The sequence below is a fragment of the Oncorhynchus nerka genome, linkage group LG1 (genome assembly GCF_034236695.1).
Source record: "Oncorhynchus nerka isolate Pitt River linkage group LG1, Oner_Uvic_2.0, whole genome shotgun sequence".
Taxonomy (NCBI): domain Eukaryota; kingdom Metazoa; phylum Chordata; class Actinopteri; order Salmoniformes; family Salmonidae; genus Oncorhynchus; species Oncorhynchus nerka.
In genome coordinates this window covers 23,960,698-23,981,432 of record NC_088396.1, presented here as the reverse complement: position 1 = coordinate 23,981,432, position 20,735 = coordinate 23,960,698, and the positions used below count along the sequence as shown (strand labels likewise).

At 46.8% G+C, this 20,735-nt stretch overlaps 1 protein-coding gene across 3 annotated transcripts in view; it reads left to right on the top strand.

Moving 5' to 3' along the window:
* The window catches only part of impg2a (interphotoreceptor matrix proteoglycan 2a), a 38,388-nt gene that overhangs the window by 9,955 nt on the left and 7,698 nt on the right, over nt 1–20,735 (top strand). Inside the window, exons 10-20 of one of the 3 annotated variants that reach the window (XM_029652917.2) lie at nt 1,579–1,799; nt 7,803–7,870; nt 8,931–10,049; nt 10,615–10,869; nt 11,052–11,271; nt 11,714–11,924; nt 12,697–12,885; nt 13,543–13,744; nt 13,958–14,037; nt 14,529–14,627; nt 16,276–16,690. In XM_029652917.2, coding sequence (XP_029508777.2) covers nt 1,579–1,799; nt 7,803–7,870; nt 8,931–10,049; nt 10,615–10,869; nt 11,052–11,271; nt 11,714–11,924; nt 12,697–12,885; nt 13,543–13,744; nt 13,958–14,037; nt 14,529–14,589 — 2,626 coding nt within the window. In that variant the 3' untranslated portion in view covers nt 14,590–14,627; nt 16,276–16,690. Of the gene's footprint in view, nt 1–1,578; nt 1,800–7,802; nt 7,871–8,930; nt 10,050–10,614; nt 10,870–11,051; nt 11,272–11,713; nt 11,925–12,696; nt 12,886–13,542; nt 13,745–13,957; nt 14,038–14,528; nt 16,691–20,735 lie in introns of those variants that run through there. The other 2 variants (XR_003862640.2, XM_029652852.2) reach the window with 2 other exon arrangements.

Here is a 20,735-nt window from a genome sequence, read left to right as displayed (position 1 = left end):
ATCACCCATGACTGTATCACCCATGACTGTATCACCCATGACTGTATCACCCATGACCGTATCACCCATGTTTGGCAGCAACAGGCACATGACTGTTTGGCAGCAACAGGGACATGACTGTTTGGCAGCAACAGGGACATGACTGTTTGGCAGCAACAGGGACATGACTGTTTGGCAGCAACAGGGACATGACTGTTTGGCAGCAACAGGGACATGACTGTTTGGCAGCAACAGGGACATGACTGTTTGGCAGCAACAGAGACATGACTGTTTGTCAGCAACAGGGACATGACTGTTTGGCAGTAACAGAGACATGACTGTTTGGCAGCAACAGAGACATGACTGTTTGGCAGCAACAGAGACATGACTGTTTGGCAGCAACAGAGACATGACTGTTTGGCAGCAACAGAGACATGACTGTTTGGCAGCAACTGGGACATGACTGTTTGGCAGCAACAGAGACATGACTGTTTGGCAGCAACAGAGACATGACTGTTTGGCAGCAACAGGGACATGACTGTTTGGCAGCAACAGGGACATGACTGTTTGGCAGCAACAGGGACATGACTGTTGAATTCGATGTCTTTCAGTCCTGTAGCCTACACCAATTGAAAACTCGCAACACTTTTTGCCTCAACACACACACACACACAAACAATCCTCCATTTATGCAGTTACATGGGACTTCAGTAGGGAAAGCCTTGCTCTCCTCTGAGTGATGATCCCGGGTCACTAGTGTTACAGTATGGAACTAACAGGAACAGAACAGTAAGGTCATCTGCTCGCCTAGTATCTGCAGGTGCAGCACAAGAATAGAGAGGAACGTAGACTAGTTTCAAGTGTCGTTAAACATTTGGATTCTGAAAGTTGTTGTATCAAGGAGTATTCCTTTTCCAAGTTTGAGCTGACAGCAGGAAAACCGGGATGCGGAGGTGCAGTGAGCTAATTACAGGCACGTGCCTCACCCTGGGCCATGCCAAGCCTGCCGAGAGATCTAGGTCACAGGGAAAAAGAGAAGAGCAGAGAAGGTCTCCCTGAAGACATATGAAGCTGATAGATTGCTTTTCCACATAGCCAGGTTCAACATCCAGAACCTCTTGTGCGTTTTCTTGTTGTGTTTATGACCATATTGATCACTTTGGTGGTTGGTCTGGTTTGATGGAAGTCATGGAAGTTGTAGACGATGCTCCAGGCGGGTGTAAATCTGGTGTAAATCTATAAAACTATCATTTCAGAATAGACTCATATGCTTTTAACAGGTTGGTTAGTAAATCAAAGTACTGTGTTTGGAACTCTACTCCTCCCAGGGAAACTTCTCTCCTCTTAGAGACGCTGTTTCTAGCTAAGCATATTAGATATGGTAGATGAATAAACTTCTCAACAAAATAATATATACATTGATAGTAACATTTAACATTTAAGTCATTTAGCAGACGCTCTTATCCAGAGCGACTTACAAATTGGATGATTTTTCAATCATCAAAGGTATACGGGTGGATAGATGTTGATGATGGATGGAAATATATTCAATAGATTGATCAACTGACAGATGAACTTACTGATGTATTGCCATTGCAGGTTGGATGGTGTGGTGGTGGTCTATGCGGTGACAGTGGAGGTGGAAGGGGAGGGGGTGAGCAGTGACCAGCTGGACTACCTGACCCTGCAGTCCAACCTGGTGGAGAACTCCTACAGAGAGGTGAAGGAGAGGAACTACATCACTGAGGCCCAGCACGAGGACAACATTATCAGTGATACAACTCTGGTCCTCGACCCTGACTCACTGCAACTATATACTGGTAAGACATACAACATACTAAATACACTATCTGTACGTTACCATACAATGCCAAACCATGAGACACAACACTCTGGAACTGTAGCCCAGGGCCACCTCAGGGCCACCTCAGGGCCACCTCAGGGCCACCTCTAGCGTAAGTGAGATTTGGTTGGCAAAACATTTGACGGTGGAGAGAAACATTTAAGTTTTAAAGTTAATTTCCTTACATTTTCCACATTCTGCCATGGGCCAGAGAGAAAGTGTTGTAGTTCTAAAGCAAGCTTTCTCAAATTGAATACATTTAGCTGTTGGCTGGTGAGAAAACGTTGCAATTTCATAACAAATTGCCAGTCATTTTATTCATTATGCAATGGGGCATCAACACTTTTTTTTTTACAGTTTTACAGCAAACTTCCTGCAAATCTACCCATTTTTCCTTGGGGAGGAGAGCATTTTGAAGCAATTCTACAATTGTTTTAATGATTTATGCCATGATAATATGACATCTGAGTGAGAATGGCAAATGCCTTGTGTGCCCAGTCAGTATTTGGCCATGATTACTGAAAGTTTAGATACTCTTGGTCATGTAGTATATGTGGACACTAACTAAGGGGCCTAGCCTGAACCATGAAAAACAGCCCCAGACCATTATTCCTCCTCCAACTAACTTTACAGTTGGCGCTATGCAATGGGGCAGGTAGAGTTCTCCTGGCATCCGCCAAACCCAAATTTGTCAGTCGTACTACCAGATGGTGAAGAGTGATTCATCACTCTAGAGAACATGTTTCCACGGCTCCAGAGTCCAATGGCGGGGAGCTTTACACCACTTCAGCCGACGCTTGGCATTGTGCACGGTGATCTTAGACTTGTGTGTGGCTGCTCGGCCATGGAAACCCATTTCATAAAGCTCCCGACGAACAGTTCTTGTGCCGACGTTGCTTCCAGAGGCAATTTAGAACTCAGTAGTGAGTTTTGCCATCGAGGACAAATAATGTTTATGCGCTGCAGCACTCGACGGTCCCGTTCTGTGAGAGAGTGTGGCCTACCACTTCACGTCTGAGCCGTTGTTGCTCCTAGACGTTTCCACTTCACAATAACAGCACTTAGTGTTGACCAGGACAGGATTTTACAACCTGACTTGTTGGAAAGGTGGCATCCTATGATGGTGCCATGTTGAAAGTCACTGAGCTCTTCAGTATGGGCCATTCTACTACCAATGTTTGTCTACGGAGATTGCATGGCGGTGTGCTCAATTTTATACACCTGTCATCAATGGATGCTCATGAAATAGCCAAATCCACAAAATTAAAGGGGTGTCCACATACTGTTGTGCATATATTTTGTAGCTACTGTACACTAACTACCAATCAAAAAGTTGTTAGCTGACATGGCTAATTGAGTGACTGTCAGTGACTGACCTAACAAAAGAAAAACTGCTAATGCAATGAACATTAAATTCTCTGGCAACAGCTCTGGTGGACATTCCTGCAGTCAGCATGTCAATTGCACGCTCCCTCAAAACTTGAGACATCCATGGCGTTGTGTTGTATGACAATACAATATATAAGTGTGTGTGTATATAATGTTTTGGGGGTTGGGGGCCCCCTTGCGGCCGAGGATCCTAAGCGACCTCTTATGTCTGGAACCAGCCCTGCTGTAGCCAGTCTAACTATGAATTCCATGGGACACACATACACCTGCACACACACACGTGCATGTTCCACACAAACACACACGTGCAAACACAGCTTCAGCGAGTGTGAAATTTAGCTTAATTTAAATTTAGTCAGTAAGTAGGTTAGCTCTAACTTCTGGCAGGGTTTCATCCAGAGAATGGAACAAGTTCTACAGTAATGATGACTATACCTTCTCCCTGGGCTATGTTGAATTCTCCCTGGCGGTGTCGTAAAAGAATCAGTGTCATTAGTTTCCTGTGTTTCCCTGAAGATGGACTAACTACTGTCAGATGCCTGCCTGGCACAGTGTGTGGTGACTTACAGGCACTGCTTATTAACTCCAAGTTGCAGCCTCCAGGCCTGATGGTAATGCAGTCTTGGCCCACAGTGGCAGGTGTAGGGTTATGAGTAGTGTTCCCCTTAGGTAAACACACAGTCAGCACCACCACTGTCAGGACTGGGGAGAGGAAGAGTGGATTTTACAGAATAGAGGAAGAGTGGATTTTACAGAATAGAGGGAGAGTGGATTTTACAGAATAGAGGGAGGGTGGATTTTACAGAAGAGCGGGAGGGTGGATTTTACAGAAGAGCGGGAGGGTGGATTTTACAGAATAGAGGGAGGGTGGATTTTACAGAATAGAGGGAGGGTGGATTTTACAGAAGAGCGGGAGGGTGGATTTTACAGAAGAGCGGGAGGGTGGATTTTACAGAAGAGCGGGAGGGTGGATTTTACAGAAGAGCGGGAGGGTGGATTTTACAGAATAGAGGGAGGGTGGATTTTACAGAAGAGCGGGAGAGTGGATTTTACAGAAGAGAGGGAGGGTGGATTTTACAGAAGAGCGGGAGGGTGGATTTTACAGAAGAGCGGGAGGGTGGATTTTACAGAAGAGCGGGAGGGTGGATTTTACAGAAGAGCGGGAGGGTGGATTTTACAGAAGAGCGGGAGGGTGGATTTTACAGAAGAGCGGGAGGGTGGATTTTACAGAAGAGCGGGAGGGTGGATTTTACAGAAGAGCGGGAGGGTGGATTTTACAGAAGAGCGGGAGGGTGGATTTTACAGAAGAGCGGGAGGGTGGATTTTACAGAAGAGCGGGAGGGTGGATTTTACAGAAGAGCGGGAGGGTGGATTTTACAGAAGAGCGGGAGGGTGGATTTTACAGAAGAGCGGGAGGGTGGATTTTACAGAAGAGCGGGAGGGTGGATTTTACAGAAGAGCGGGAGGGTGGATTTTACAGAAGAGCGGGAGGGTGGATTTTACAGAATAGAGGGAGGGTGGATTTAACAGAAGAGCGGGAGGGTGGATTTTACAGAATAGAGGGAGGGTGGATTTTACAGAAGAGCGGGAGAGTGGATTTTACAGAATAGAGGGAGGGTGGATTTTACAGAAGAGCGGGAGGGTGGATTTTACAGAAGAGCGGGAGGGTGGATTTTACAGAAGAGCGGGAGGGTGGATTTTACAGAAGAGCGGGAGGGTGGATTTTACAGAAGAGCGGGAGGGTGGAGAAGAGCGGGAGGGTGGATTTTACAGAAGAGCGGGAGGGTGGATTTTACAGAAGAGCGGGAGGGTGGATTTTACAGAAGAGCGGGAGGGTGGATTTTACAGAAGAGCGGGAGGGTGGAGAAGAGCGGGAGGGTGGATTTAACAGAAGAGAGGGAGGGTGGATTTAACAGAAGAGAGGGAGGGTGGATTTAACAGAAGAGCGGGATAGTGGATTTTACAGAAGAGCGGGAGAGTGGATTTTACAGAAGAGCGGGAGGGTGGATTTTACAGAAGAGCGGGAGGGTGGATTTTACAGAAGAGCGGGAGGGTGGATTTTACAAAAGAGCGGGATGGTGGATTTTACAGAAGAGAGGGAGGGTGGATTTTACAGAAGAGCGGGAGGGTGGATTTTACAGAAGAGCGGGAGGGTGGATTTTACAGAAGAGCGGGAGGGTGGAGAAGAGCGGGAGGGTGGATTTAACAGAAGAGAAGGAGGGTGGATTTAACAGAAGAGAGGGAGGGTGGATTTAACAGAAGAGCGGGAGGGTGGATTTTACAGAAGAGCGGGAGGGTGGATTTTACAGAAGAGCGGGAGGGTGGATTTTACAGAAGAGCGGGAGGGTGGATTTTACAGAAGAGCGGGAGGGTGGATTTTACAGAAGAGCGGGTGGGTGGAGAAGAGCGGGAGGGTGGATTTAACAGAAGCGAGGGAGGGTGGATTTAACAGAAGAGCTGGAGGGTGGATTTTACAGAAGAGAGGGAGGGTGGATTTTACAGAAGAGCGGGAGGGTGGATTTAACAGAAGAGAGGGAGGGTGGATTTTACAGAAGAGAGGGATGGTGGATTTTACAGAAGAGCGGGAGGGTGGATTTTACAGAAGAGCGGGAGGGTGGATTTTACAGAAGAGCGGGAGGGTGGATTTTACAGAAGAGCGGGAGGGTGGATTTTACAGAAGAGCGGGAGGGTGGATTTTACAGAAGAGCGGGAGGGTGGATTTTACAGAAGAGCGGGAGGGTGGAGAAGAGCGGGAGGGTGGAGAAGAGCGGGAGGGTGGAGAAGAGCGGGAGGGTGGAGAAGAGCGGGAGGGTGGAGAAGAGCGGGAGGGTGGAGAAGAGCGGGAGGGTGGAGAAGAGCGGGAGGGTGGAGAAGAGCGGGAGGGTGGAGAAGAGCGGGAGGGTGGAGAAGAGCGGGAGGGTGGAGAAGAGCGGGAGGGTGGAGAAGGAGGGTGGAGCGGGAGGGTGGAGAAGAGCGGGAGGGTGGAGAAGAGCGGGAGGGTGGAGAAGAGCGGGAGGGTGGAGAAGAGCGGGAGGGTGGAGAAGAGCGGGAGGGTGGAGAAGAGCGGGAGGGTGGATTTTACAGAAGAGCGGGAGGGTGGATTTTACAGAAGAGCGGGAGGGTGGATTTTACAGAAGAGCGGGAGGGTGGATTTTACAGAATAGAGGAGGGTGGATTTAACAGAATAGAGGGAGGGTGGATTTTACAGAAGAGCGGGAGGGTGGATTTTACAGAATAGAGGGAGGGTGGATTTTACAGAAGAGCGGGAGAGTGGATTTTACAGAATAGAGGGAGGGTGGATTTTACAGAATAGAGGGAGGGTGGATTTTACAGAAGAGCGGGAGGGTGGATTTTACAGAAGAGCGGGAGGGTGGATTTTACAGAAGAGCGGGAGGGTGGATTTTACAGAAGAGCGGGAGGGTGGAGAAGAGCGGGAGGGTGGATTTTACAGAAGAGCGGGAGGGTGGATTTTACAGAAGAGCGGGAGGGTGGATTTTACAGAAGAGCGGGAGGGTGGATTTTACAGAAGAGCGGGAGGGTGGAGAAGAGCGGGAGGGTGGATTTAACAGAAGAGAGGGAGGGTGGATTTAACAGAAGAGAGGGAGGGTGGATTTAACAGAAGAGCGGGATAGTGGATTTTACAGAAGAGCGGGAGAGTGGATTTTACAGAAGAGCGGGAGGGTGGATTTTACAGAAGAGCGGGAGGGTGGATTTTACAGAAGAGCGGGAGGGTGGATTTTACAGAAGAGCGGGAGGGTGGATTTTACAAAAGAGCGGGATGGTGGATTTTACAGAAGAGAGGGAGGGTGGATTTTACAGAAGAGCGGGAGGGTGGATTTTACAGAAGAGCGGGAGGGTGGATTTTACAGAAGAGCGGGAGGGTGGAGAAGAGCGGGAGGGTGGATTTTACAGAAGAGAGGGATGGTGGATTTTACAGAAGAGCGGGAGGGTGGATTTTACAGAAGAGCGGGAGGGTGGATTTTACAGAAGAGCGGGAGGGTGGATTTTACAGAAGAGCGGGAGGGTGGATTTTACAGAAGAGCGGGAGGGTGGATTTTACAGAAGAGCGGGAGGGTGGATTTTACAGAAGAGCGGGAGGGTGGATTTTACAGAAGAGCGGGAGGGTGGAGAAGAGCGGGAGGGTGGAGAAGAGCGGGAGGGTGGAGAAGAGCGGGAGGGTGGAGAAGAGCGGGAGGTGGAGAAGAGCGGGAGGGTGGAGAAGAGCGGGAGGGTGGAGAAGAGCGGGAGGGTGGAGAAGAGCGGGAGGGTGGATTTTACAGAAGAGCGGGAGGGTGGATTTTACAGAAGAGCGGGAGGGTGGATTTTACAGAAGAGCGGGAGGGTGGATTTTACAGAAGAGCGGGAGGGTGGATTTTACAGAAGAGCGGGAGAGTGGATTTTACAGAAGAGAGGGAGAGTGTAGAAATGTAATTCCTCCTGTACATTGAGAGAGAGCCTTTGACTTATTATGCAGCTGGGTTTGTTGAGAGCCTTTGTTATTGTTTTGGAAATCTGAATATTAGGTGTGATTGAATAGGGCCTCCAGTGACTCTGTGACAGTATTGACTCTGTGTCCTCTTTGGTTCCACAGTGTCCAGTGTTACTGAGTCCTTTGAACCCACCTCTGGAATACCCGAGGATTACACCAACGGCAGTGTGGTAAGTCAGAGGTCATTTCAATAGCCTTTGACCTATCCTGTTGGTCCAGAGGTACTTTCTGGACAACAGTGAGAGAGCCACAATGTTGAGCATGGATCTTTTAAAAATATCAAACTAAATCTATATAGGTGTGCATTTCAGTGTGGTGTGTGTTAGTGGTGTGTTAGAATGGTTTGTTAGGTAGTGTCTTGCTGAGACAGCTGCGTGGTGGTGTTATCCAGTCCTGTCCAGTGCTGAGGAAGTACAGGATGAGGGGAAGGCTTTGAGGATTAGCTTGGCTCTTGCTATAGTAATCCACTACTCTTCTGGGGCTAGAGAGAGACGGATAGGGTGAGAGATTCTCAATCCAACTGTGTTTGTGGGGGATAGGTCTAGAACATTTTTAAAGATTGAAGATGAACAGTTTGAATGCAGGACTCTATTATCATTGTTGAATTTTACACATCTGTCTGATTCTGCCGGTAGTCTAGTAACTTTAATGTGCGGTGTAGTGGTAATCCGAGCTGGGAGCTCCAGTCTTGGTCTTGGACAGTAACTGGGTCTGCTGGTCTACTTTGCGTGCTAAGGCCCTAAGTGATTAATTTGAGTAATTACATGGACTGGAAGAGGTTGGCAAACTACCAGTCAGTAACTGGCATTTACAGCCAACTGCACACGGCCATAACAGAAGCAGTAGGCATCCAAGCTGCCCAGAACCCACCTTATCTTAGAGTGATATATTTCTCTCCCTCAGACAGAAGCTGGATTTTTCAATTCAAGTTTTATCATAGTTAGTATTATGCCTTGGAGTAGGTGTCACACCATGTAGGTAGTTAAAACTTGATAACAATACACAGAGCATGTGTGTGTGTGTGTCAGTAAATCATTTTTGGCCGTCATTAAGTCATGGAAACCTAAAGTTCCCTAGCCTTGCCGTTTTGAAGACGACTGATTATAATACTATACAGTTCAGGGTTGGGGTCAATTCCATGTCCTGAATTGAAATGGAATGCAACCCCAACCTGATGGTGTAACAGTTGATGGACTAATGGGTTTCTCCTCTAATGTTTCTGTTGTCCAGGAGGACATGTTGGCTGTTGAGACTCCAACCGAGGTTGAAGCACAGGATGTAGCGACGGGGGAGAATGATGTCATTGTTGTAGAGGAGAGCATGACCCTCCCCGCTGAGGTGACCATCGATGACACACGCATCGAGGAGGAGGTTCTGCTGTTGGGGAACACCGTGTCTACAGAGAGCCCTTTGTTGGAGGACCTCCCTACAGACCCTACCTCCCCTGAGCAGCCAAAGGGTGCTACGCTCCCCGAGCCTCCTCTGGAGATTGAGGCCTCTGGTTCAGGTGTTAAAGTACTGAAGGACTTGCACTTCCAGCCTGAGGAAGAAGAAGCCATAGAAGAAGAGCAAGCTCCAGAAGAGGAACTGACCATAGAAGAAAAGGTAGTTCCGGAAGAGGTAATCATCGAGGAAGATATCCAAACAGAGGAAGCAGAAGCGGTGGTCTCCGAGGAAGATAAGGTAGAGGAGGAAACAGTGGAGGTCCCTGACACAGTAGATGTTCTAGAAGAGGAAGCTGGACCCTCTGAAGACCTAGAGTACTCCATAATAGAGACGGAGACCATTGAAGAGGTAGAGGAAGAGGCCCCTGCCTTCGTCCCTGTGGAAATGATGGAAGCTCCCGAGCCAGTAGGGGGCCTCGGTGTCCCCGAAAATCCCCTTGCCATTGCGACTCTGCCCCCAGATGAACCTGAAGAGGAGACTAACGTGGTGCTGGCTTATCCAGAAATAACTGAATATCGAGAGGAAATTGAGAGCTTAGAGGGACCAATCATCGAGAAGCCATTAACTAAAGTGGATGCTGTGGAAGTGGAGGAAGAGGTGGCAGAAGAAGTGGTCGTTGAAGTTCCGGACATTTCTGAGATCTCGGAGGAGGACTTGGTAGAAGACGAGATCTTATTGGTCGATGAGGCTGCTCCGGACGCCACCCACACCACCCCTCTCTCTGCGGAGAAAGAGTCACCCTTCACCCGAGTCTCTGATTTCATAGTATTGGAGGAGGTTACAGAGGCCACAGCCCCGGACACAGCCCCAGAACCAGAGGTAGAACAGGAGGACCAAGGGGTCACCCCAGCTCTCATACCCGCCGAGTACCACCCTGATCCCGACATTTCTATCACTCTGGAGGTAATGACAGATGACCGAGAGATGATGTTTGTAGTGTATGTTAGTCAGGGCTCTGAGTGACTAGGACAAAGTCCCCTTGTTATAGTATCGTTCAAGCAGGCAGAAATACAGTGGGCACGACGTGTTTTGCATCATGTTTTGCATTTATGACTACTTGAACTGCGAATAGCTCAGACACACACGAAAACATGAAATGACCATGGGAATCATATTTGTGCATCTTTGAGCAATAATCTATTGATTCCTGGGGTCATTTCATGTTTTCATGTGAATGACAGATTGTTCACCGTTCGTTCGTTTGCTATGTGTTATAGGGACCACCCGCCAGTGTCGACTGACGGCCGTCATTTTCGCCCATTTCAACATGTAGAATCAGTTTGCAAATGACGACCGGCACTCTGTTGAGGTGCTAAGTACTCTCGGCCAGCAGTCCTACTAGTCTGTCCATGCCTTTAGTCTAATCATCTGTAAGCACAGACATTTTCTTCTTTTAACATGAATGTTACGAAATGTTGTTTCACACTGACCAATTGCACCATGAATTGTGTCATGTCTATTTAACCAGCTGCAGACGATAGACCCTGTGACAGACTATGACCTGGTCCACTTCGGCGGGACAAACCAAACAGAGGAAGGGAGCAGTGGGTACCCTTCTGGAGTGGTAAATGGTACAGACCACAGCATTGCCATGCCAATCAACCCAGGGCGGGCTCTGATGGTGTTCTTTAGGCTGAGGGTCACCAACATGATGTTCTCAGATGACCTCTTCAATAAGAGCTCTGCAGAATACAAGGCCCTAGAACAAAGGTTCCTCGAGCTGGTGAGCTATTCATTTTGATAATTTATTCACCCCATATTTACTTAATATGAAGAGTCGTATGTAGACAGTGCTCACTCTCTCTTCCCATCTCTCTCTCTCTCTCGCTCTCTCTCTCTCTCTTTCTCTCTACCCATCTCTCTCTCTCTCTCTCTCTTTCTTTCTTTCTTTCTTTCTCTTGCTAGCTGGTCCCCTACCTCCAGTCCAACCTTACTAACTTCCAGAATCTGGAGATCCTGAACTTCCGGAATGGGAGTATCGTGGTCAACAGCCGGATGAAGTTCGGGAGGCCGATGCCTCGCGGCGTCAACAATGCAGTCTACTTGATCCTGGAAGACTTCGCTAACACAGCCTACCAAACTATGAACCTGGCCATCGACAAGTACTCACTGGATGTAGAGTCAGGTAAGGTTGACAATTACCACATATTTCACCGGAGACACACGTTTCTGAATTATTCCCACTCTTTTTTTTAAAAATGTGGGGAGTTACAATGCCTTAACATTAGCATATCTACATGGATTGTAAGTTAAACGCATGGCATAACCAGGAACACAACATCTGTATGGTGTTGACGAATAGGGGTGTGTGAACTAGAGAACAGATACTACCTTTTCCCTCTTTAGTCATATACCCCTGTTTTCATGCAAGGTGAAACTATATCATGCTGTGATTCGGGACTAAACGTAAAGTAAATATGCAGAGCAATTAAAATAATTTTTTGAATTGGAACTAGTGAACGGCAATGAACTGGTGAACTTAAACAGAGTCTGCACTTATCCAATGTGCACTTATCAGGAGTTGACTGGAAATGCCCTAACACCTGTGTCCTGTGTGTTGTTGCTAGGTGACCAGGCCAACCCCTGTAAGTTCCAGGCGTGTAATGAGTTTGCCCAGTGCTCTGTGAACCGCTGGTCTAGCGAGGCGGAGTGTGTGTGTAATGCTGGCTACTTCAGCGTGGAAGGTCTGCCCTGTCAGAGCATCTGTGAACTGCAGACAGACTTCTGTATGAACGATGGGAAGTGTGACATCATACCTGGACAGGGGGCCATCTGCAGGTGTGTGTGTGTGGTTTGTTTGTTTGTGAATTTCATTACAATTGATAGAATTGTAATGTTTCTTACCCCACTCTTATTTGAAGGACCAATGCACAATTCCAATAAATGTCCGTACTGTAAAGCCGTCTCAGAAACAACATCATGGAAATGCAGTATTGATGAACAGATGTGTCTGCCAACATGTGTGAAGCTGTTTCACACCCACCATCATAAAACAAACAGAACACTCCAGATGTTGTTGACCTCAACACGGCCAACGAGGAAGTTCACACCCTCCATCATAAAACAAACAGAACACTCCAGATGTTGTTGACCTCAACACGGCCAACGAGGAAGTTCACACCCTCCATCATAAAACAAACAGAACACTCCAGATGTTGTTGACCTCAACACGGCCAACGAGGAAGTTCACACCCTCATCATAAAACAAACAGAACGCTCCAGATGTTGTTGACCTCAACACGGCCAACGAGGAATTTCACACCCTCCATCATAAAACAAACAGAACACTCCAGATGTTGTTGACCTCAACACGGCCAACGAGGAAGTTCACACCCTCCATGGAACTCTTAATCCCGGTTCCCACAAACAAGAAATAAACACTAAATGAACTTTTCTCGTGCATTGATCGACTTCAGTGTGTGTGTGTGCGTTTCTGTTATTGCGTTGCGCTAACAGTTGTTTCTTATGATTGTAGGTGTCATTATGTTGACAATTGCTAGTGTTCTAGGTGTGTATGTGTGGTACTGAAAGTTGTTCCTTATGGTTCTAGATGTCGTGTAGGGGAGAACTGGTGGTACCGTGGAGAACACTGTGAGGAGTATGTGTCAGAACCTCTGGTGGTCGGCATAGCGATAGCCTCTGTAGCAGGTTTCCTATTGGTGGCATCTGGTGTGATCTTCTTCCTGGCGAGGACACTACGGGATCAGTACGATAAGGATGAGGCCGAGGACCCCATACGGTGAGTCAACACAACACCACTCCTTCTTTGTCATAGCCTCTCAGATGGAGGGTACATCACCTGCTGGATAGTGACTGCCATCCAGTCATATAAGCAGTTAGAGTTTGTGTGTGTGCGTGTGCGCGTGTGCGTGTGCGCGTGTGCGTGTGTGTGTGTGTGCGTGTGCGTGTGTGTGTGTGTGTCTGTGTGTGCGTGTGTGTGTGTACAGAACGTGTGTTGGTACGTGTATGTGACTGCGTGAGCTTTAGTGTAGGTGTCTCTAACACTGTCAGAAGGCCAGAGGCCTTATATATACTGTATGGTCAGTACAGTACAGCAGTTTACAGGTGATATGTTAGTAGTAAATACTGCTATAGACTTAACCTGTCTAAATATATTTACTGTAAAAGGACATCCCCTATTTAAGCCTTGATCAGAGATGATTGTTTCAGAAGACTACTATAGTGTCTCCTTTCTCTCTCCCTCATCTATTCTCTTTGGGGACTGAGTTAATCTTTACCCTTTCAAATATACAACGTCCTCTTCCCCACGGCCCTCCAACCTACTCTCACTTACACAAAGGTTTTTGTCCCTATTATTATTACCAGACAGATGTATTTGTCGGTCTCTTCTCTCCTACTAGCAGACTAAGCTCAGATCTCTCTCTCTGCCCCCCAGGCGAGGGGAGAGTATCCCGTCTCTAGAGAGGGCCACTAAGTACAACCCCATGTATGAGAGTGAGGCCACGACGGGCTACAGCCACTACTACCGCCGCTACCCAGAAGCCCCGGTCTACAGCAGCGCTAGCGCCGAGGCCTCCACAGACTTCAGCAGTGAGGAGATACGCCACATCTACGAGAACAGCGAACTGACCAAGGAGGTGTGTGTCTGTGTGTAGGCTGGTGGGGTGGAAGCCAATGTGTGGGATCCCGTTTCGTATTTACCTACTAATTTTCTCAAACGTATCATTAAATTCCTTAATCTAATCTGTCCTGTCTGGATATAGACCTACTGTACCGATTGGACAAAACGTCTGTCTGTCTATCATGTAACTTTTCTCAGCCTGTTAACCCCGCCCACTCTTCTTCCACAGGAAATCCAGGACAGGATACGCATCATTGAACTCTATGCGAAGGACCGGCAGTTTGCAGACTTTGTGCGGCAGCATCAAACGTGAGTGTGGCTCCAATCATTTATTCAGGTCTAACTTGAGATATGAGCGCGCAAATCAGACTTTAGAACCAGAAAAGGATGAAGGCTGGGAATACAATGCCAAGGGAAAGAGACATTTGGCTCCCAGCACATCTAACCAGCTGTCTGCCCCAGAGAGACAGGACACATTAGTGGATACAGACAGTCACTGTGTTTGGTCTCAATGTGACTGGCAGCATATGTCTGTGTGAGGGAGGAAAAGCAGTGTGAGGTATTGGGTTGCGTGAGCGTGGTGATTTGGCATGCCATCACTAATTAGAGTCGTATTAGTGGAATCGTGTGCTTATGTGGGTGTGTGTGTGCGTGGGTGGGTGCGGGTGTGTGTGCGCATGTCTTGTCTGGTCTGTCTGTGTATTGAGTTGCTTGGATTTGCATGGTACAGTTAGTGCCAGGTCTCTGCTGCCTATTACCCACACTGCCCAGTCTAATCAGTGTGTGTTTGTCTTCCACAGTGCCCTGGATACACGCAGACAGAGCACCCTTGATAAACGCAGAGAGAGCACGTCCACGTAGCCCTGTATGGGACACTCAGCTGTATGCTGGACAACAAGGTACCTTATCCTTAACTTTGCTCTTTCCCCGCCCTGCTCTTCCTCCTTTGTCAGTGCCTTCTCTCGATTGGGTGAGCTCTGCTGGAATGGGTGTGGTGGCTGTGGGCATATCTGCTGCTCATTGGATGTCTTCCTTTGGGGGAAGACCGGCCCCCCTCCATTTGGAATCATATTCGTTACTTGAAATGATGACAAACAAAACGCAATGCTCTCTAGGATACCTGTTCTTTAGGTAGCAGATAAGACATGATAGAGTATTACATTAGCATTTAATGTCATATCTCACCCAGTTGTTGTTGACGGAAGAATGTAGCACTGTGAAAGTGTAAATATTTATCCCATTGGAATGTTGGATAGGTACTGTAACGTGTGATTATCACTCTATCTGCTAATGTGTTGTATGGACTGTTATGGTTAAAGAACTGTATGAAAGGGATGGTCTATACCAGGGGTGCACAACTCAGGACCTCAGGCAACTCAGGACCTCAGGCAACTCAGGACCTCAGGCAACTCAGGACCTCTGGCAAATCAGGCCCTCTGGCAAATCAGGCCCTCTGGCAACTCAGGCCCTCTGTCAACTTCTGCAGGGACTAAAAGCAGCAGATATTGTTGCCCTCTGGACCAGAGCTGTGCGCCCTTGTTCTATACCCAGCTGGAGGTTGTTGGAGATTGAGCTCAGTTGACTGGCCAGTGTCTGTGCTGTTCTGGGTGCTATGGGATCTCTGTTGTCTGAGTTTCTGGCTAGTAGTAAGCCTAGGTAGTGTTCTCCTGAAGTTGGGAGAAGCTAGTTGGATGCACTCTGTGGGCAGATCTTAAATCTCAGCCCTCTATGGCTCTGGTGAAAAGTAGTGCACTATATTGGGAATAGGGTGTACTTTGACATTTTAGGAAAAGTGGACAAATGAAGGGCGAATCTTCCATTTTTGTTCAGCTGCAATAATTTCCCCCCTCTTCTTTCCCTCCTTCTCTATCCCTCACTCTCTCTCTACATCAGGAAGCAGTTGGAGTTTGTTTTCTGTAGGAAAAAAAAGTATTACGAGAGAGGGGGGGAGGGAGGGAGAGTGGGAGAGGGGGAGAGATTTTGCTGAAGGACCAAAATATAAGTGAAAACACATTTAGAATGGAAACAATCTTCAAGGGGATTTGATCAGGCAGTCTGTTTCCAGATATGTGTTAGAAAACATTCAAGAAAGTATATCAAATGTACATGCGTAAACAACATGTGCTCTGTGGATAAGCAAACTCTTAGCAGCGGCTTTTAAATCAAATAAAAATGAACCAGAAACGTCAAAATGGTCCATTCTGTAACCACTAGTTTGGACACCGTCCTTGCTTTACCCTGTAAGTATTTCTCATGAAGAGGACTGGTTTCCAGTGAATCCTCAAAGTTGCATCTCTTCATGCTGTAGGTTTACTTTTCCACATTTGTTTTGACTGTGAATAGTCATAGGAAATCATAAGAATACACAGGTTGAACTCAAATGGCAACATATTCCCTATAGTGCACTACTTGCCTAAAGTAGTGCACTACTTGCCGAAAGTAGTGCACTATACAGGTTAAAGTGTCCATTTGAGATGTGACCACAGACATTTAAGATGTTTCCTGATTTAGGTTTACATTTCATGTTATCCTGTCCTTTTCTCTCAGGCTTCTGTATGGCTCCACACAAGCGAGAACACGGGTTACTGTGGTTGAGCACAAGCTTACCTTCCACTTATGATATCGTCATGCCTTTTCAATCTGTGTGTTTGTTTTAATACACATTTTCTCGTGTGCATAAAGTGGTTTTCTCAACATTCTCTTCCTTCATCGGGACTCATAGCCAATGGGATGGATCCAGAACGCTGTGATGTAAATACTATCCGAGTGTCGTGGTATGTTCTTTACACTAGAATGTCAATGGAATGCGCTTGAAGTGTGGACTTGTTTTGTTGTACAAAATGATGATTATTTTTTAACGTAAGCACTGGTGGATATTTAAACAAATATTACATTACTACTTGCAGTTATGTCAATGTTTATTCTTAAAAAATAAAATGAAGCAATAAATTAAAAAAACGTTTTCTACTAAATGATTATTCATGCTATGTTTGTTCCAGAAGTCACCTGTCGACATGCTTGGTTCAACAACTTAACTCGTGTCAAGGATTGCTCATATTTTTTCATGAGGTCTGTGGGAACGTGGTTTGGTCACAGTTTCACTGAGGGTTTCAATTAAGATCACTTTTAGGAGCAGTAAACATTGAACTTGTTCCTTTTTCTGTCCAGCTCCTGTGTCATGTATGGATGTGTATACACTAGGTGTACAAAACATTAGGAACACCTGCTCTTTCCATGGCATAGACTGACCAGGTGAATCCAGGTGAAAGCTATGATCCCTTATTGATGTCACTTGTTAGATCGACTTTAACCAGTGAAGTTGAAGAGGAGGAGACAGATTAAAGAAGGATGTTTAAGCCTTGAGACAATTGAGACATGGATTGTTTAAGTGTGCCATTTCAGAAGGTGAATGGACAGGATAAACGATTTAAGTGCCTTCGAACGGGATATGGTAGTAGGTGACAGGCGCACCGATTTGCGTGTGTCAAGAACTACAAAATGGTCCACACTGCTGGGTTTTTCACGCTCAACAGTTTCCCGTGTGTATCAAGAATGGTCCATCACCCAAAGGACATCCAGCCAACTTGTCACAACTGTTGGAAGCATTGGAGTCAACATGGGCCAGCATCCCTGTGGAACGCTTTCGACACCTTGTAGAGTCCATGCCTCAACGAATTGAGGCTGTTCTGAGGGCAAAAGTGTATGCAACTCAATATTACGAAGGTTTCCTTAATGTTTTGTACACTCAGTGTATACTTAAGCAAAAAGACCGGAGGGGGTGAGGTATATGGCCAATATACCACAGCTAATTTTTGTTCCTATCCATGATGCAGCACGGAGTGCCTGGACACAGCCCTTAGCTGTGGTATATTGGCCATATATCACAAACCCCCAAGATGTAAGTAGAGCAGTAAAAATACATGTTTTGTCATACCCGTGGTATACGGTCTGATATACCATGGCTGTCAGCCAGTCAGCATTCAAGGCTTGAACCACCCAGTGTTTAATTTATTGATCCACTATTCGCAATGATGGGTTGATGAGCACTGATAGGCTAGGTGATTAGCCTCTCTGCTGTAATCCAAAGAACAGATTAGCATAAGGAGCTGTGGTCTGTGGATTAGGCCAGGACTGTTACTAAGAGTGTGTGCCAGTAGTCAACCTGCGTCACACACACACTGCCATTACCAGGGCCCTCCTCTCCTCTGCATGGTTCTTTGTGACATGCGGTCACACTTACACTCACCACAATGCATGCCAAATGTATGGTCTGTACTTTGGTGGAACCTCTACTGAATTTTGGGCATTAGGTTTGTTGGGTCAGTCAATGTGTTTAAGTGTTAGTCCAGTGTTAGTGTCCGAGAGAAGTCTTGTAATGAACGTCTTAATCTGTTAAAGGTTAGTGACTGATGCATTGTGACAGCTCACCTCAGGGCACAGAGCGTCCTGCTCTGGAACAGCACAGATCCACACAGTCTACTATGTCACTCTCTCTGGGGGATCGTTTTGATTGTCCAAAAAAACAATGTAATCGATCACGATCCAGGGATACTTGCCTTGTGTTCTTATTTTATTTTGGGCATAAGAGAGAGGAGGGAAGACAGAACCACAAAGAGAAGGGGGGTTCATATGGGGATGGGTAGTTTCCAAACTGGATTATCATGGTTCACCCCACCCGCATTTGGAAATGGTTTAGCCATGTGAGTGTCATTTGGAGGCTATTTGCCTTTAGCCCCTTTCCCTGCTAATGCCAATTTACTGTTAACATAACTCATGAGCATACAGCCTCCAAACAACACAACTCAGGAAAACATACGAAGGGAAAAAGTGTGATAATAGTACAATATTGTCATGAAGACCTCAACTTGGCTGTATGGATAGTGACTCACCTTGGATCAGATGTATGGAACGCAGATGACTTAATAACAGTTGTAGACATTATGCCTTCCCCGCCCTGTCATAGGCACACACACACAGCTAGACCGCTCCACTACACCTGTCATCCCTGTGGGACTTCTCCATGACGACAGTGTGTGTGAGGTTGTGTGTGTTTACATCATTAGTCTGACTAAACACACTGTGAGCTCCTCCAGATGGCTCAGTCTGGGCCCTGTTCTCCGGCTACAGTCACTGTGGGTGATCCCTGGCTCTCTGTCAGCCTGAAACATCACAGACAGACCAAAAACACACACAGCCACGCGGGGTGGTACTGGCTCACAATGCCCCTAAACACTGACCTAGGGCTGGATTCAATCCGTAGTGCCGAAGATCAACATTATAGTGTGATTGATCAAAAACGACCTTTACCTTTCAACCACGCTACAACGCTGATCTTTGGCACTACCGATTGAATCTAGCCCCTACAATGATCTATGGTCAATGTCGGATAGGGTAAACTGATCCTAGATCTGTGTAGGTATTCTACCCACCCAGCTACTGCAGGCACAGTGACGCCAGAGGACATGATCCTGTCATATGATCCACAGTCCTTAACCCCTGACCCTAACTCACAGGACATAACCAACAGAACATCACAGTTCCTTAGTCTGTGCCATCCTGTCTGGAATATGAGCATATCTGCTGCAGCTGGATAGTGGACACTAAAGTGACGGTCAGTGCTTTCCAGGACCCTTGGGAGGTTCTTAACCTAAAACTTAACATTAACCCTTACTCTAACCTTAACCCTTACCCATTTCAAATGTAAACTTCAATGGGTAGGGACATCGAAAGGATCGTGGATAGCATGGACTCTACAGTGACTGGGTCTGAGGGAGCAGACAGAGGGGTGCGTGAGAAGGACACAAGCTCACTGGAAACCCCATGGAGCTGCAATGCATTCTAGAACCTCAACTTAGGAGGAGCTTTACAGGCTCAGCAAGGCCTCCTGCATGGCTCTTATCTGTCACTTCCCCTCTCTCTCTCTCTTTGTCTCTCTCTCTCTTTCTGTCCCTCTCTCTTTCTGTCTCTCTCTCCTCTCTCCTCTTCTCTCTCTCTCTCTTTCTGTCTCTCCTCTCTCCTCTTCTCTCTCTTTCTGTCCCTCTCTCTCTCTCCTCTCTTCTCTCTCTCTTTCTGTCTCTCCTCTCTCCTCTTCTCTCTCTCTTTCTGTCCCTCTCTCTCTCTCCTCTCTTCTCTCTCTCTTTCTGTCTCTCCTCTTCTCTCTCTCTTTCTGTCCCTCTCTCTCTCTCCTCTCTTCTCTCTCTCTTTCTGTCCCTCTCTCTCTCCTCTTCTCTCTCTCTTCTCTCTCTCTTTCTGTCCCTCTCTCTCTCTCTCTCTCCTCTCCTCTCTCCTCCTCTCTCTCTCCTCTCTCCTTTTTTCTCTCTCTCTCTCTATTTTTCTCTCACTGTTGTGCCTTCTGCCATTATGCTATTGTGTTTCTCTATTCGACATAGCTAGAGCTAACTTCTAAGAAGTTGCATAACTGCTTATTCCTGGCAGCTTGATCTACAATATAAACACATAACATAGATTATAATTGTAATTCACTCCATTGTGTCAGCTGTCTTTTCCCCTCAGTAATAGTACACCTGGGAGATGCTGAGAATCAAGTTCTTAACCAAGGTCTTAATGAGAGACTTGTTCTTATTGTCTTAACCCCTTTGCAGTGTCAGCAAGAAGTCTTCTCTTCTAATTTGCCCACTATCCTCCCACCTCACATCATCCACATTGTTTTCCTCATTATTGTCAAAAGCAATGAAAGATCCGTGTTGCTCAATACAACAGAAAGATGAGAGATGTTAGGTCATGGTTACAGTGAGAGATGTTAGGTCATGGTTACAGTGAGAGATGTTAGGTCATGGTTACAGTGAGAGATGTTAGGTCATGGTTACAGTGAGAGATGTTAGGTCATGGTTACAGTGAGAGATGTTAGGTCATGGTTACAGTGAGAGATGTTAGGTCATGGTTACAGTGAGAGATGTTAGGTCATGGTTACAGTGAGAGATGTTAGGTCATGGTTACAGTGAGAGATGTTAGGTCATGGTTACAGTGAGAGATTGTTCTGGCTGGAT